Source organism: Amblyraja radiata, chromosome 19 (assembly GCF_010909765.2).
Source record: "Amblyraja radiata isolate CabotCenter1 chromosome 19, sAmbRad1.1.pri, whole genome shotgun sequence".
NCBI lineage: Eukaryota > Metazoa > Chordata > Chondrichthyes > Rajiformes > Rajidae > Amblyraja > Amblyraja radiata.
In genome coordinates this window covers 10784891-10803913 of record NC_045974.1, presented here as the reverse complement: position 1 = coordinate 10803913, position 19023 = coordinate 10784891, and the positions used below count along the sequence as shown (strand labels likewise).

At 43.2% G+C, this 19023-nt stretch overlaps 1 protein-coding gene across 1 annotated transcript; it reads left to right on the top strand.

Moving 5' to 3' along the window:
- efcab10 (EF-hand calcium binding domain 10) lies at window positions 1-7325 on the top strand. Its single transcript, XM_033037647.1, has 4 exons — window positions 1-150; window positions 772-936; window positions 1021-1111; window positions 7141-7325. Exons 1-4 carry the CDS (start codon window positions 48-50, stop codon window positions 7184-7186), a joined length of 405 nt encoding a protein of 134 aa, XP_032893538.1. The 5' UTR covers window positions 1-47; the 3' UTR covers window positions 7187-7325.
- The last annotated feature ends 11698 nt before the right edge of the window (window positions 7326-19023 follow it).

The following is a 19023-nucleotide window of genomic DNA, read 5'->3' as shown; positions in this document are numbered from 1 at the left end:
ACTGAGTCCTTCCCCCCGCTTCCGGCGGGTTGCCTGGCGACGGCGGCATGGCGTCTCCCCAGGAGCAGGAGGCGCTGGAATACCTGGCGGAGCATCAGATCCTGGAGCTGATCGACAGCCTCACCAGCATGTTGCTCTACCACCGGCCCGGTACGTGCCAACACCTGAGGGGCCGAGTGGTGCCGGCAATAACCAGCTCAGCACCCCCCTCCCCCCTTCCCCTTCCCCCCCTCCCCCCTCCCCTTCCCCCTCTCCCCTCCCCCCTCTCCCCTTACCCCCTTCCCCCTTCCCCTTCCCCCCCTCCCCCCTCCTCTTCACCCCTCCCCTCCCCGTCCCCCCCCCATTAAATTTGTGATCTAATAATAATAATAATATAAACTTTATTACGGACTCGAGGTCCAGACAAGGGGCAACATTACATTAAAAAATGCATTGCATATAAAAAAAATATCATAAAGTACATATAAAATCTTAGTATATCACTTATAAAAGCATCATAAATTATATATTTTTAAAAACACAATACATAAGTTAAAAATCCAGATTAAAAGAATGATCAATATCCTACAACGAGACAACGATACCAGTGTCTCCACAGCTGGGATTCGTAGCGTGTAACCCTTATGTTTGACAAGGCCACAATAATTACTCTAGTTCTCATAAATACTTTTTAATATATATATCCTTTTTAATCAATTTGAGGAAATGGAATAACATCTTTGATTAAACTGCATTTCTTACTGTTTGTTTAATATGATTTTATATTTGCAGCTAAGCCTTTGGAGTTTTTAATTGAACAGCTGGAGCAATTGAAGGTTGCCAAAACGATTAAAAAAAATTATCCTTGTTTATTTGATGAGTCCAATTTGGATGCTGTGTTTGGTATTTTGGATACTACAAAAAAAGGACATATCACTTTGGTTCAGTACACGGAAGGTATGGTTGTCATGTCCAGTGTGTCTGATTTGCACTGTTAAACTTTGATGGTCAGCACTAACTCTTTGTTTTGATTAATTTCAGCTTTGAAAACTCTTGGAGTGAAGGATTTTGCAAAGGAACCATCAGGTGCTGATGACGATAAAATCCGTCTAGCAATATTCAAAGCCGAGGCGTAAGTACAGAAGTCTTGTTCTTTTCATCACACATGAGTAACATCTAAATTACCCATTTGAGGTTGATATTTTTTCCATTATTATCTGAGATTCAGTAATGAAATACTAAATATTTTGATGCTCTACCCAACATTAGTATCTGTAATAAGGGAGATCGTACATTTGTCGCTGAAATTTGCCAATTTATTGTTCTGTCATAAGCATGTGATAGAAGCAGAATTAGGCCATTCAGTCCATCAAGTCTGCTCCGCCATTCAATCATGGCTGTTCTATCTCTCCTAACCCTATTCTCCCCCTAACCCACTACATTGTCAGTTGTTTCCCTTTGAGGATATGTGTAATTTGACCATTGATAAATGTATTTCAGAAGGTTTAGGTAAACATCAAAACCCATGCCTTACATTGCTAACATTATTGCACAGAGAAAACAAAGTAAATGGAAAAGTGACGAGATTATGCAACCTGAATTTTAATATACCATGGTTTAAGAAGGAATTGCAGATGCTGGAAAATTGAAGGTAGACAAAAATGCTGAAGAAACTCAGCGGGTGAGGCAGCATCTATGGGGCGAAGGAAATAGGCAACGTTTCGGACCAAAACCCTTCTTCAGATTGAAGAAGGGTTTAGGCCCGAAACGTTGCATATTTCCTTCGCCCCAAAGATGCTGCCTCACCCGCTGAGTTTCTCCAGCATTTTTGTCTACCTTTAAAATACCATTTATTGGTTATGATTGCAAAAACAGACCAGAAACTAAGTGTGTTTGACAGGAAAAGAAACCATGAGGCTCAATGGGTGAAACAGGTCATGCTTGCAAAATACATTAAATTAAACACAATGTTCTCTGCCAATCTTCTACCCTGAGTGCTTAGGCATCAAAAATCCACCTTTGGTTATAGGTACATGGGCAACAGAATAGTGCGCAATAGGGCCCCAATTTAACCTTTCTCGTCTCTAGTGTTGTTGATACCAGCTAAATTGCAGTTTTTTCTCACTGCACTGCAAAGGAATGAGGTAAAATTGTCACTCTTCCATTGAAGGTCAAATAAAGGATGCATTGATTTAGACACAACTGCATGAAGTTGTGCTGATCAATGAAGTCATTGTAAAAGATTATTGATGAACATTGATCAGAATTATCAATAATGGGAACATTATCAATAATAGAATATTGTGTACAATTTTGGTCTCCTAATTTGAGGAAGGACATTATTGCTATTGGGGGAGTGCAGCGTAGGTTCACCAGGTTAATTCCCAGAATGGCGGGACTGACGTATGGTGAAAGAATGGGTCGACTGGGCTGGTATTCACTGGAATTTAGAAGGATGGGAGGGAATCTTATAGAAATATAAAAAATTATTCGAGGATTGGACAGGGTAGATGCATGAAAAATGTTCCCGATGTTGGGGAAGTCCAGAACAAGGGGTCACAGTTTAAGAATAAGGGGTAGGCCATTTAGGACTGGGATGAGGAAACACTTTTTCACCCAGAGAGTTGTGAATCGGTGGAATTCTCTGCACAGAAGGCAGTGGAGGCCAATTCACTGGATGTTTTCAAGAGAGAGTTAGATTTAGCTCTTAGGGCTAAAGGAATCAAGGTATATGGGGAAAAAGCTGAAATGGGGTACTGATTTTGGATGATCAGCCATGATCATATTGAATGGCGGTGGTGGCTCGAAGGGCTGAATGGCCTACTCTTGCACCTATTTTCGATGTTTCTATGTTTCTAACATGCTGACTGCAGTATAATGTGGATAAATGTGAGGTAATCCATTTTGGTGGCAAAAACAGGAAAGCAGGAAAGCAGGAAAGCAGACTATTACCTAAATGGTGGCCGATTAGGAAAAGGGGAGATGCCGCGAGACCTGGGTGTCATGGTACACCAGTCATTGAAAGTAGGCATGCAGGTGCAGCAGGCAGTGAAGAAAGCGAATGGTATGTTAGCTTACATAGCAAAAGGATTTGAGTATAGGAGCAGGGAGGTTCTACTGCAGTTGTACAGGGTCTTGGTGAGACCACACCTGGAGTATTGCGTACAGTTTTGGTCTCCAAATCTGAGGAAGGACATTATTGCCATAGAGGGAGTGCAGAGAAGGTTCACCAGACTGATTCCTGGGATGTCAGGACTGTCTTATGAAGAAAGACTGGATAGACTTGGTTTGTACTCTCTAGAATTTAGGAGATTGAGAAGGAATCTTATAGAAACTTACAAAATTCTTAAGGGATTGGACAGGCTAGATGCAGGAAGATTGTTCCCGATGTTGGGGAGGTCCAGGACAAGGGGTCACAGCTTAAGGATAAGGGGGAAATCTTTTAAAACCGAGATGAGAAAAACTTTTTTCACACAGAGAGTGGTGAATCTCTGGAACTCTCTGCCACAGAGGGTAGTTGAGGCCAGTTCATTGGCTATATTTAAGAGGGAGTTAGATGTGGCCCTTGTGGCTAAAGGGATCAGAGGGTATGGAGAGAAGGCAGGTACGGGATACTGAGTTGGATGATCAGCCATGATCATATTGAATGGCGGTGCAGGCTCGAAGGGCCGAATGGCCTACTTCTGCACCTAATTTCTATGTTTCTATGATGTTAATCATGCTGGTGATTTTATATTTCTTCTCTGAACCTGTATCAGTTGTTATTCTATGCCTAAATTCTTCAATGCGTGTAAAATACGTTATATGGAAAGAAATTAACGAAATGAAGTACAAAGTCCATGAAAGTCTGATGACTGAGCACCTCCTAATATCTGTTTCTCCAAACTTTGTGTAATAAAGAGTCAAAGTTTATTTAAGGGCACCTTCCATCATTACAAGTATTGGTGCCATAGATTCCAATGGAACATCATAATTTCCAAGTTCAGCTTCCTGGGTGCTGTCAAAAATCCTGGAACCTCTCCCTGACAGTGTAATAGGAGATAGACACAAAGTGCTGGAGTAACTCAACGGGTCAGGCAGCATCTCTGGAGAAAATAAATAGGTGACGTTTCAGGTCGAGAACCTTCAGACTGAGAGTCAGGGCAGAGGGAAACGAGAGATATGAAAAGGTACAAAGAACAAATGAATGAAAGGCAGTCCAGTCTGAAGTATTGACTCGACCCGAAACGTCACCCATTCCTTCTCTCCAGAAATGCTGCCTGTCCTGCTGAGTTACTCCAGCATTTTATGTCTACAAATAAATGAAAGGTACGCAAAGAACAAATCTAAGCCAGCCAGGTGATCAAGGAAAGGTGGAGCCCATAATTGCTCCATCGTTGGCTGTGGAGAAGATGATAATAATGAGTAGATAAAAACAGTGAAACTAAGCAGGACAACAATGAAATTAGTAGGCCGACTGGGATGGGCAAGGGACGGAGACAGAGGGAATGCAAGGGTTACGTGGTTGGCAAAATCAAAATCACACCATTGGGTTGTAAGCTGCCCAAGCGAAATATATGGTGCCGTTCCTCCAATTTGCGTGTGGCCTCTGACAGTGGTCAATATGGGAATGGGAAGTGGATTTAAAGTGTACATATGCAATAGGAGTACCTTTACCACATCCACAGTGGTGATTCAAGAAGAAGGCCCACCACTACAACCCATATGGCAACTGAAGCTGAGCAACTGGTCTTGGTAGTGATATTCACATTACAAAATTATGTTATAAAATACAGGCAATGAAAGTCTTGGGAGATAATATAATTGTTTTCAATGCTCACTTATCATGGAGAGCAAGGTTGTGTCCATAATTTTTATTCCTAATTATTCCTTTACTATCCCAGTGAAAATAGAAGAGGAGACAGGAGCTACTAAGCTATCATGTTGCCTTATTTTAGTGACTTGAAAAGCTTATTAGCAGTATTTTACAAACTGATGGTTGACATACTAGATAAAATGAGTTTTGTGCAGTGTATGTTCACAGATGCAGAAGTTCGAGTGCCAATCTTTGTCATCAAGTGTTGACACTTCAAAAATTTAGAAAAAAAGCAATTTTTTCATGAATTTTGTTGTTGAACCACACATCATGGGCACCGCTGCCAACGACCATCATGAATATCAAGCATTATTTGCAGTGATATCTTGTTCCCATTTTATTCTTCCCATCGATTCCCCTTGATTCTACCAATCACGTATGCGAGGGGCAATTTACAGTGATCATTTAATCTGTGCGAAGGAACTGCAGATGCTGGTTTATGCAGAAGATAGACACAAAATGCTGGATTAACTCAGCGGGTCAGGTGACTCTGGAGAAAGGGAATAGGTGTCCAAGTACAAAGATCCTTGTATCTCCGTTAGCTCATCTTCCCCAGCCAACAATTGGCCATTATGGACACCACCCTTCCTGAGATCATCTGTTACCAGCCCTGTTTTGTTCTGGCTTTCTCTAGCTTTCAGTCTCAAGAAGGGTTCCGACCTGAAACGTCACCTATCCCTTTTCTCCAGAGATGCTGCCTGACCATTTAATCAACATGCCCAAATCTTTTTGGGATATAGTAGAATATTAGACCATTTGAAGGTAAACCATACAATCAGAGAAAGAACATGCAAACATAGACAGCACAAGGAGGTCAGGATTGAATTCAGACAGTTCTGATAGCTGCACCAAGGCTATAACATAGCAATGTTAGAATTATTCGCCTGTCATTACAGTAAATGTCAACAAGTCCAGAATTTCCTTGCACGAACATGGAACTCCCAAACATATTCGCTATTAGGTTGTGGCATGTGTTTCAATGCTGTCTGCCACTGGGCTGCCCATGGAGTCGAGCAGCAGATTTCCATTTGCTGAGATTTACGCTAGTTCATTCATATGCATAATTGGTAGCATCACACCATTGGGGACTTAAGACAGTGGGAAATAAAGGAAGGAAGTAAACTAGCTTCTTTTTAAATTATATTTTTGTCTAATGCTTTAAATATTATTTATTTTTTAACATTTTAAATATAGGAATGGTCATGAATATTTAAATACATTGTCAGCATTAAAAGACAGGAAAACCAATGTTTGACTCCTGGGCACTAGTCCAGATTGAGTAGGTTGGGTATGGGGTAACACTGGGCAGATAGTAGGTCGAGCTCAGCAAAATTCAGGCCATCTTTTTATTATGGCAAATATATAACAGCGCACAATACATGAAAATGTGAATTTATTGATCTCATTCAGTAACAGGGATGGGACATTCAGGTCACAAGCAGCCAGGAGGTTCATCAGTCTTGGGGGTCCTTGTTCATCAGTCCATGAAAGTAAGCATGCAGGTACAGCAGGCAGTGAAGAAAGCGAATGGCATGTTGGCCTTTGTAACAAGAGGAGTCAAATATAAGAGCAAAGAGGTCCTTCTGCAGTTGTGCAGAGCCCTAGTGAGACCACACCTGGAGTATTGTGTGCAGTTTTGGTCCCCTAATTTGAGGAAGGACATTCTTGCTATTGAGGGAATGCAGCGTAGGTTTACGAGGTTAATTCCCGGGATGGTGGGACTGTCATAAGCTGAGAGAATGGAGCGGCTGGGCTTGTACACTCTGGAGTTTAGAAGGATGAGAGGGGATCTCATTGAAACATATAAGATTGTTAAAGGTTTGGACACGCTAGAGGCAGGAAACATGTTCCCGATGTTGGGGGAGTCCAGAACCAGGGGCCACAGTTTAAGAATAAGGAGTAAGCCATTTAGAAAGGAGACGAGGAAACACTTTTTCTCACAGAGAGTTGTGAGTCTGTGGAATTCTCTGCCTCAGAGGGCGGTGGAGGCAGGTTCTCTGGATGCTTTCAAGAGAGAGCTAGATAGGGCTCATAAAAATAGCAGAATCAGGAGATATGGGGAGAAGACAGGAACGGGGTACTGATTGGGGATGATCAGCCATGATCACATTAAATGGCGGTGCTGGCTCGAAGGGCAGAATGGCCTACAACCTGCACCTATTGTCTATAGGAGGAAAGTCTCTTGTTAACTCAGGTTAAACCCACTCCATATGTCTTGGAGCCTTAAGACCTGTTTGTTGATTGCTGAAAACTATGACCACCAGACACAACCATGAACTCATATGTGCTTTTCTTCATATTATCAGGAAAGCTGGATTAATGAAGATGTATTCCCCATACAAACCTGGATAAAGCTGTGCATTTCTTTGTGTCTACAGTTAACTTCTTCTCAACATTCATCTGAACATGATTAGTGTAAAATTGAGACAAGTAAAATAACATTTGCTTCATTCACTTGAATAAATAATGCCTACTTTGGCTTTGATGTTAATTTTGTCACTGATTTCTATTTGAGCCAACTTTCCTTTGGATCAAAGCGGTAAGAGCATTGAACGTTAAATTTGGAGAGGTGCCTTCATCAATCCACAGAGCAAAGTATACACACAGCCTCTGAATATCTGACAACTGCTGCTGTGAGTCAGAGTGATGTAGAACCATTTCTTCTTTGTTCCAGTTTGGCATTGAACGACACATTAACATGCAAAGATGATAAGCAGGCAACGATAAGGTGGTCCTTCAAACTATGATGCAGCCTGAAATTTATAGCTGGATACTTTGTTCCTACATTCCCCAGTACAAGCAAATGAACTACTGAGCAAATACTGGGAGAAACTAAAGAAGACAACTGAAAAATGTTTCTCACTTGGGTAAACAGGACAGGTGAAAGAGACCACACAGATCATTCCTAGCTAATAATCCATTTATTTGTGGGATGACAAGACCAGCTTGCATGTGATTTTCAGCTAAAATGTGCTCTCTTCAGAACTTTAATGAAACATTTAAAATATGTTACGATATTTAGCTAGTACACCAAAGTCAATGGTCGAAGGCATCATCAAGGTGAAAATGTACAGAAGCCAAAGTAACACAAAAGTCCTGTAAATCTTGAGTGTCTCTCAGCATCAAAAATGATATACTTCCACTGGTTCTGAGACGAATGATGAGCCTTATGTGGGGTTCTGACACTGGACAGGAGTTGTTTGACTGGGCATGGGCAATGTTTCAAGAGACACTACTGCACTCTGGTGTTTTCACTGGTTTCCGTACATTCCTGACACAAAGAAAGACCAAGGAGTAGAATAGTTAGACGCACAGAGTCTCTTGCCCAGAGTAGGAGAATCAAGAACCAGGGGGCATAGGTTTAAGGTGCCGAGAGAAGGGGGGGGGGGGGGGGGGAGAGATTTTATAGGAATCTAAGGGGTAACTTTTTCACATAAGGATTATCAGTGTATGGAAGGAGGAGGTGGTTGAGGCAGGGATGTTTAAGATACAGTTAGACAGGTACATGGATAGGACAGGTTAAGAGGGATATGGGCCAAACGCTGGCAAGTGGGACAAGTGTAGATGGAACATGTTGGTCAGTATGGGCAAGTTGGGCTGACGGTCCTGTTTCCACACTGTATGACTAGATGACCCTATGACCTGGTTCTCAGAGACTTCCTGGATGCTGTGCTCCATTGTTGGTGGGTTAAAGGCCCGGTCAAGACAATGAGGATGTTATATTTTTAAGGATGTGTTGGGTGGACAAATGATTGACACCTGGACTGACAATTCAGGAACAGAGATTAAATCTTACCCTGACAGGGTGATGGAATTTACATCCAATTAAAAATATGAAATGTACAGTAAATAAAACACATCATTGAGAAAAAGGATGCAAGTTTGAAGACATACTCCTAAATGCCATTGAAAACTCCAAGGCAAATGTGAGGTGCAGTTTCCCATAAGAGTCCAAAAGTCATTGTACCTGACTATGCAAACAGACTGACAATATTGGGAAAAGATTGATAAAGATAGATCGGAAGAATGTATTAAGTGCTTGAGCTTCACAATATTGTCCACGCAGAAGGTTTGACCAGCAGCACCGACCCGGGGTCTGATCGCCGGCGCGGGGGAGCTGAGATCCCCCCCGATGCAAGTACTTGATCGCCCTGACGCAGAGGGCTTGACCATCAGCTACGGGAGTCAAGATCATCCCATCAACAGAAGGCTCGAGGCCCCCGACCGCGGGAAAACAAAGAAGGGAAGAGATTGAACTTTATTTTGCCTTCCATCGCAGTGAGGAATATGGAGGAGTCACTGTGGTGGATGTTTATGTTAAACTGTATTTTGTGGGTTCTGTTGCTTTTTATTTGTCTTACTGACTTGGCAAACTAAATTCCTCATATGTTGCAAAACATACTTAGCTAATAAAGTATTCTTGTATTGTATTGTAAGCTTCTACAGCAGGTATACAGAGCTGTTCAAAGACTCATATGCATGAATTAAGGGACACAAGGCCAATATACACATTAAGCCTGACACCAAGGCAATCTAGTACAAGCCCAGAGAGGCTTTAGTGGAGGAAGAGTTAAGCAAACATGAACTCCATGGAGTGTTGGTCAAAGCTACACAGAATGAGTGGGCTTTAAAATCCTTGAAGCAGACAAAATTGTATAGCTTTGTGAGGATCACAGAATAACTCACAGCTGAGCTGTGAACGATGAACAAAATCTATTGTTCTTGTCACAGGATATGTGTGCTGCGCAGACAGGGGTCAAAGACTTCATCAAGTTGGATCTGTCCAATGCTTATACATAATTAAATGTGGAAAAATAGAACCAACAATGAACTGTCAGTAAGAGCTTTATATATTTACCATGTTGCCTCATGGTATGAAGGAGTTCAGGTCATAATTAACAAGTTGCTAAAATAAATTCAACAGTGCCTATGGAACTAGGACGACGTTTTTAATCGCACCTGCTACTGAGGAGTACAATATCTGAATAATTGAAAAGACATTCAGGAAACTTCATGGGAATAATGTCAAGCTCCAGAAGAATTCATGCATCTTTGTGAAGAAAGAAAATCTATTTGGTCCTGAGGGAGGATGGAAATGGTGTGTAACGGTTTCAGGAAAAAATTGATGCCTTTGTTAAAGCTAGAAAGTTTATTTTAGTTTAGTTTAGAGATACAGCGCAGAAATAGGCCCTTTGGCTCACCGAGTCCGCACTGACCAGCGATCCCCATACACCAGCACTATCCTACACACTAGGGAGAATTTGCAATTTTTACCGAAGTCAATTAACCTACAAACCTGTACGTTTTTGGAGTGTGGGAGAAAACCGATGTACACGGGGAAAAACCACGCAGTCACGAGGAGAAGGTACAAACTCCGTACAGACGGCACCCGTGATCAGGATCAAACCAGGTCTTTAGTTCTGTAAGGCACCAACTCTACCACTGCGTACAGTAACGTGGAGGCTCTTTGTGTACTGCCTATCTGAGGTCTGCTGTATGATTTTACTGAATTATATGCAAAACAAATAATGTCACTGTACATGTGACAATAAACTATCATTGGATCATCATTGAATCATTGATGTTACATGCATGAAAGGTGACAAATATTGGGAAGCCAAGTCCTTTTCTTAGATCACTATCACAAACTCCAGATTTCTCCCTGGCTGATTCCGATGTTCGTAGCCTTGATCCTGATATTTGCCCCTGTGCTAAGCATCTGAACACATATCCTCTCCAAAGGCTTTCAACATCATAACATTGCCTTATTCCACCCCTGGCAGCTGATACCCTAATTTTGTTACCTCAAGTGCGACTATTCCAATGATTTTTCAGGTCAGCCTCTCGGCTCCCAGTTTGCACCCTCTGCAATCTTAAAGTTACATAAACCACTTTGTTATGGAATGCTTTGTGTCTTTGCTCACAATGTGCAGGCTTCCTTATCCAACTTGATCATCCACAGTGCAGCAGTGCCCCTCTGTGGAGCCTTTGGAATCAGGGCTTGAATGCACCATTATCCTTCTCCACATCCTATAAAATTGTGTACCTTCTCAGTTATATGCCCCACGCTACCCTTTCAAATCAAAGTGAAACTGGAGATGGAGGAGCAAGGCTGGCTAAACTGGAAACCTTAAAAATACAATCAACTCGTTTTCTATTCCTGCATACTAAAAAGGCTAACCTAACATCAACCTAACATCATTTCCTTCAGGCATGGAGAGATATCTGAATATGCAAGAATGAGGTTAAGAAGGAAAAGGTTGGAGTGTAGTTTGTGTCTGTCTACATGGATGTCTGTATGGGATAAAAGGTGCACTAAAGCACAATGAAGGTGAGGATGTTGTGTGTGTAGTCTTATGCCCTTGTCCCACTTAGGAAACCTGAACGGAAACCTCTGGAGACTTTGCGCCCCACCCAAGGTTTCCGTACGGTTCCCGGAGGTTGCAGGTGGTTGCCAGAGGTTGCAGGTAGTGGAAGCAGGTAGGGAGACTGACAAAAACCTTCGGGAACCGCAAGGAAACCTTGGGTGGGGCGTAAAGTCTCCAAAGGTTTCCGTTCAGGTTTCCTAAGTGGGACAGGGGCATAAGGAAGATCTTGGGAGTCAGATAGGTAGGTGACAAGGTAGGGGGATGAACGTCCTGGAACTTGGGCAAGTGGCAGAAGGTGCAGTTGTCTTTGGTAGCCCAGTGTGAGCAGGAACCACGTACTAATGTACTTAGCAGCATATTCTCGGAGAAAACATGCATTGAAGTGTGGTTGTGGAAGTGGTGGGAGACCCTGAATAAAGGTTGAAGGTAATGGTGAGTTAAAGTCAGTGGCTACAATGGGTTAGACGCCTGTGTTGATAAGCCCCATTTTCGTATTTAACTAACTAGGCCACCAGAAATTGTAAACTAAACATGAGGCCAGTCTAATGGATGTGAACTTAACAGCTGAGCTATGTTTGCCGCAGGTCTAACCTTTATCAAATGCTGAATAACTTGATCTAGCCAGAGCGCGATAGATTGCCTGGTGAAGAAAGGCCAAAGATAAACGACTCCCTGTTCTTGTCCTTGACTGTTTTTCACTGATTCCAATGGACTTTGCTGGATCATGAATGCCTGTGTGTAAACTGGATGAGAAAACAATTGGACTTGACAGTCATTGCTTGCCCAGTGAAATACTGCAGACATTAACTGCCTACTCGTACAAAGGAAAAATGGGTAATTGAACAAATGCCATGGTGCCAAAGACAGGCCATGGGACTACACCTCAGCAAGAACTCAGTGAGAAGGGCAAACAAATTCAACGGGCTAGAAAAATAAATTAAAATATGTTCTTTAACAAGAAACTGCACGTTATATATGTGCATTCTATTGAGCTCAGTCGAGTGTATGGCACCAGAGCTTGGGAATGACCGAGAGAGACTCAAGGAACTGCAGAGATTCTAAACTTGAGCAAAACACCAAGTGCTAGAGGAACTCAGCAGGTCAGGCAGCATCTGCGGAAGGAATGGATAGACGATGTTTCCATGACTCTATTTTCTGGACATTACAGATCCTTGAGTTTCATGAGAAAGCCATGGCAGCACTGACCTCAGTACTGGTGAAGGGGATGCTATTTTTAGCTGTCAAAGCACTAGGATACTTCAAAAAGTAGTTGAGCCTCAACCATTTTGACCAACTGTGGAAGACACCATCAGCAGTGGAAGAGGACTGTGTGGTTCAGCAGCAAAACTACCCTTGTGATTGAAGGATCGAAGACTGGAGAAGTAGAAGGTTAAAGATCCAAATATGTGAGACTTGAAGCTGTATTTTAGAACAAGTGCAGTGTGAAGAGGGTTAGGAAAAGATTAGGGAATGTAAGTGAACAAGACAGGACAAGTGAAGTGTGGCTTGTGATTGATCATAAATGGTAGCAGAGAGATGTCCGATTAAGGATGTAGAAGTGTTCATGGCTGTGAATGGTAGCAATGAATTATGTGTAATTATAATGCAAAAGGTTGTGTAATCTCCATAATACTAACTATGGATGTTACCTCTCACTTACATTAGGGGCAGCAGGGAAGTGCAGCGGTAGAGTTGTTGCCTTACAGTTCCAGACACCCGGGTTTGATTCTGACTACAAGTTTTGTCTGTACGGAGTGTGTACATTCTCCCCATGATCATGTGGGCTTTCCCAGGGTGCTCCGGTTTCCTCCCACACTCCAAAGACATACAGGTTTGTAGGTTAATTGGCTTTGGTAAGGATTGTAAATTGTCCCTAATGAGTGGGATAGCGCCAGTGTGCGGGGTGATTGCAGGTCGACGAAGACTTGATGGGCCGAAGGGCCTGTTTCCTCACTCTATCTCCAAACTAAACTAAAGGTTTGCTATTGTGTGGAGATTCCACGTGAAATCTTCTGATTTGTAAAGCCCAGGCTGAGAAAAAATATATTGAAAAAAATATATCAAACTTCAAGAATGAAAATGAAATGAACTTTGAATTATAAATATTTACCAACAGGAAGATAACCTGGCTATCTTTGAACTAAATGAATTGGCTCCACTCTCAAGCAAACGGTCTGGAGACCAACTGAATTTGTGCTGAAGCAGACAATTATTTCCATGAAGTTATTTTTTAACCCTTGTGCAGTTTTAAGGAACCAAAAGCAAGCTGCAATGTTGACAAAATAGCTTTATTTTCAGCACAACCAGGTAACCTGAGAGGAATAGATCGGAATCATGAGAGGAATAGATCGGGTAGATGCAGAGTCTCTTGCCCGGAGTAGGGGAATAGAGGACCAGAGGACATAGGTTTAAGGTGAAGGGGAAAAGATTTAATAGGAATCAGAGGGGTAACCTTTTCAAACAAAGGGTGGTGGGTGTATGGAACAAGCTGCCAGAGGATGTAGTTAAGGCAGGGACTATCCCAACATTTAAGAAACAGTTAGACAAGTTCATGGATAGGACAGGAATGGAGGGATACGGGCCAAATGCTGACAGGTGGGACTAGTGTAGCTGGGACATGTTGGCCGGTGTGGGCAAGATGGGCTGAAGGGCCTGCTTCCACATTGTATCGCTCTATGACTCTACGACCTGGGTTACGATGCCGGGTCACTGTTTGAATCCCTTCATTATCATCTCTTTCACAGCCAACAATGGATCCCTCCGCCACCCTAGTCGTCTTGCTAGTTTCACTGTTTGTATCCCTTCATTATCACGTCTTCCACAGCCAACAAAGGATCATTGTGGGCTCCACCTTCCTTGGGACATTGGTGCCCTCTCTGCTGTGTTCTGAACCTTTATATACCTATTGTTTCCCTCTACCCTGACTCTCAGTCTGAAGATGGGTCTCGACCCAAAACGTCACCTATTCCTTTTCTCCTGAGATGCTGCCTGTCCCGCTGAGTTACTCCAGCAATTTGTGTCTATCTTTAAGATGCTGTATTCTGCCATCATATCTGATTGGAGCCATAGCATTTGCTAAGGAGAACAGATTGCAAATCCAGATTGATCAATTCACCTGAGACTGCAAAAATACATCCTGTGATTGTTCTTGCTAATCACACTCAAGCATGAAAAAAAATGACCACAATTGAAATTTAGTTTAGTTTATTTAGTTTAGAGATATAGCGTGGAAACAGGCCCTTTGGTCCACCAAGTCCACGTCAACCAGTGATCCCTGCACACTAGCACTATCCTACACAAACTAGGGAATAATTTTACCAAAGCCAATCTTCTTCTTATCGAGTCCACATAGAAGATTAGTTGTTCAGCCAGAGCTGAACACACTTCTCGGCATCTGCATACAATGGTGTCTGTCTTGTTGCTTCTTGTGCTTCTTGTGCATGGTGATGGAAAGATTGGTGGAAACAGGGCCGCGACGAGAACGCTCTTTCCTTGACCCCACCAAAGCCGATCAAACCTACAGACTTGTATGTCTTTGGAATGTGGGAGGAAATCGGAACACATGGTCACAAGGAGAACGTACTAACTCCGTGCAGACAGCACCCATAGTCAGGATCGAACCCGGGTCTATGGCGCTGTAAGGCAGCAACTCTACCGCTGCACCACTCTGTGAAGTGTCAATCCTCTTGTGTTCCATGAAGGTTTGGATATCTTCCACAAAGCATCTACAAATGCACATTTTCTGATTATTAAGGGAATAGAGGAGAAGTAACATTGAGCATGCACGGTTTTGATGAATAATGAATAAAGCACTTCGGGTCAAAAGTGACTATCTTGCTTCTAATTCTCATATTGTTTCATTGGACAGCAGCCATTGCAAACCTTTGAGTATTGTGACATCTAACTGCACATTTAACGAGTGAATTCATTTGCAGTTGTTGAATATCTAGAAGATTGAGGGGGGATCTTATAGAAACTTACAAAACTTACAAAAAAGAAGGGTTTCGGCCCGAAACGTCGCCTATTTCCTTCGCTCCATAGATGCTGCTGCACCCGCTGAGTTCCTCCAGCAATTTTGTGTACCTTCGATATTCCAGCATCTGCAGTTCCCTTTTGAACACAAAATTCTTAAGGGGTTGGACAGGCTATATGCAGGAAGATTATTCCCGATGTTGGGGAAGTCCAGAACTAGGGGTCACAGTTTAAGGATAAGAGGGAAGTCTTTTAGGACCGAGATGAGAAAATCATTTTTTACACAGAGAGTGGTGAATCTGTGGAATTCTCTGCCACAGAAGGTAGTTGAGGCCAGTTCATTGGCTATATTTAAGAGGCAGTTAGATGTGGCCCTTGTGGCTAAAGGGATCAGGGGGTATGGAGAGAAGGCAGGGATGGGATACTGAGTTGGATGATCAGCCATGATCATATTGAATGGCGGTGCAGGCTCGAAGGGCCGAATGGCCTACTCCTGCACCTATTTTCTATGTTTCTATGTTTCTATCTTAGGTTTCAAAAATGGTGCTCGTGTAGTAATATACTGTAGGTGTTGTCAATACCCCCTGGTTCATCTGAAAATCTGTAGTCCTCAAAAATACACGTCGGGTGGCACAGCAATGCAACTGGTAGAATGTTGCCTCACAGCACCAGACGTGGGTTTGATCCTGACCTCGGGTGCTATCTGTGTGAAATTTGCACATTTTCCTTATGATCGTGTGAGTTTCTTCCAAGTGCTCCGGTTTCCTCCCACTTCTTATAGACGTGTGAGTTTGTCGCTTAATTGGCCTTCTCAAAATTGCCCATAGTGTGCAGGGAATGGATGCAAAAGTAAGATAACATAGATCTAGTGTGAACAAGTGATCGTTGGTCAGCATGGACTGAAGTGTCTGTTTCCATGGTCTATCTTTCAATCCAAAAGTTTTTGCACCCTGGTATCATTATCAAAAGGTAAAGCAATGAAATCCACGCTCTGAACCTCATCCGTTGATCTGCACCACTTTGTACATTGCAATGAGATCACTTCTCATTTTTCTGTGATTTGTTGCAAACTATGAACTGTTGCAATACTTTGGTCAGAAGTCAGTCTACAGTCCAGTGAAGGACATTGAAACGTGAAGGAGGATTGTAAGCTGGGTTGGTGATGCAGAGGAAAGCTGCCTTACGGAGAAGGATTCTGATAGTGGGCTGCCTAGTCCTAATAACTGGTGCTGTGGCATCCAAGATAATGTCACGATAGTGAAACAAAGAGATGCAACCTTGAAATGAGGAAAATGCACATTGATGACCAGTGAGCATAATATATTTCCAGAAGATATCATCGTATAATAATAATAATAATAAATTTTATTTTTGGGCGCCTTTCAGACATCTCAAGGACACCTTACAGAGATTAACAGGAATAAAAAACATATAATCAGAATAAAATAAATAATAAAGACATCACAGAAACACAAATTAAAAACAGAATTCAGTCCAAAAACAAAAAATCAAAACACAGAGAGCAGCGGCAGCTAAAGCGCGCCAGCGTCCACTCTCTCTTCACGGCAGTCATCTTGGACAAAGACTAACAGGATTACGTACAGACAAAAAATCATCCCCCCACAATGGATACCACTGTGGGGGAAGGCACAATGTCCAGTCCCCAACCCGAAGTTCACCCAAAGTCAGGCCTACTGAGGCAGGTCTCTACGGAGGCCCGATGTTCCTGGCCGTTCTCACCGGGTGGTCTTGCCCCGGCGTCGGGAGAGTCCTCTCAGCGGCTGGGCCACCTGGAACGGCCGCTTCCTAGCTGGGTACCGCGGCTTCCGAAGTCGACAAGGCCGCGCCGGTTTGGAGCTCCCAGGCTCCCGATGTTGAAATTGGCGCCGCCCACACCGCTCCGCAGACCCGCAGCCCGGAGGTGTTGAACTCGGCGGTCTCAGCTCACCGGAGCTCCAGCGCGTCGATCTAGCGCAGCGACCCAGCCAAGGCATCGCCCGCTCCGCTCCACGATAGCGCTCCAGCGCTGTGCCGCCACCGAGGCCGAAGTGCTGGACGGTCCCCGCCAGGAAACGGCGCTCCAGGCCCGCTGGTAGGCCGCGAGGACGGGTCGACGGGCAGCCCGGAGAAAAAGCTGCCTCACCGACCAGGTAGGGACCTAGAAATAAAATTGTCACCTACCCCCCACATTAGAAAGTCCATTTCTCCAAACGGACGAGACACATGACTAACTAAAAACTTTAAAAAAGCGAATTAAACGGACGGCTGCTGGTTAGCAGCCGTTCCCCAAGATGGCTCCTCCTCCTAATGTCTCTGATGGTAGGAGGAGGATACCATACCATACATAATCGTATGGTATGGTACTCTGTGTCACATGTACCGAGGTACAGTGACATTCATTTTTGTATACAGTTCAGTACAAGTATCACTATACATAAGCACTTAGATACATGTGTGTGATGGAGTTCTGAATACCTGAGTGCAAAGCAATGATGGTCTGAGAGAACGAGCTGCAGAGGCTCAGATGGACAAAATATCAACCGTCTGAATCCTCCCATTGATATAGTTAGTATCAGCTCCACCTGGTGGCACCACTAGATACTGTCCAATTCCTGGTGGCGGAGAGTCATAGAGCACGGAACCAGGCTCTTTGGCACAACTTGTCAATGACAACCAAGATGCCCCATCTAAGCTAGTCCCATTTGTCCACATTTGACCCATCCTCCTCCTATCCATGTACTTGTCCAAGTATCTTTTAAAAGCTTTCAAAATGGAAGATACGGCTATCTTTTAAAAGCTGTTATGGTACCTATTTCAGCTACTTCTGCTCAGGCAGCTTGTTCCATATACCCACCACCCTCTGAGTCTGAAGAAGGATTTCGGCCCGTAACGTTGCCTATTTCCTTCGTTCCATAGATGCTGCTGCACCCGCTGAGTTTCTCCAGCATTTTTGTGTACCCTCTGAGTGAAAACCCTCTGAGGGTTGACAAATATTTTACACATTTTTAAAACTCAAACTTTTGTAACAATTGCTAGATCGGACTACAATATAAATCGTGACGCAGGTGCTGTCTAAAATGTAGCACCCACTTGATGATCGGTTAAAAGCTTTGTGAAAGTGATGAGAATGAGAAAGAAAGCGGGCGGTACAGTGGCACAGCTGGTGGCCAGAGTTCCAGGTTCGATCCTGACCTTGGGTGCTGTTCTGTACAGTTTGCATATCTTGCCTATGACCGTGTGGGTTTCCTCCCACATCCCAAAGACGTGTCGGTTTGTAGATTAATTGGCTTCTGTAAATTGCCCGTGTGTTGGGAATTGATGAGAAAGTGGGATAACATAGAGCTTGTGTGAATGGGTGATCGACGATCAGGGCCGAAGACCTCTTTCTACGGTGTATCTCTAAAACAAAAACTAAAATGAATGAGAAAGAAGTTGCTGACTGCTCGTTGTTGCCTTGTACATTGGCCTAGTAAATAGCCCTATATCTTTGGATAATGTAGACCATTTTAAAATCGGTAACACCTCTCTCCCCAATAAACACATCACTAACCTCGTTGTCCTTTTAAACACATCCACAGAAGACTTGACAGGGCAGGTATAGAGAGGTTGTTTCAACTGCTCCTGTGTCGAGGGCTTGGGCTAATAGTATCACGATGCATGGTTGGCAATTTAGGACTGAGAAGAGAAATGATTTAACTCACAGAGTTTTTAATCTTGACATTCTCTGTCAAGACTGAGGATTATGGATATTTCATTGCTGCGTATAGTCAAGGTTGTGATTCCAAACTTTTTGAAAGCTGAAAGAACCCAGGCTAAATGAAGTATGGTGGGGAAGCATTGAGACAAAAG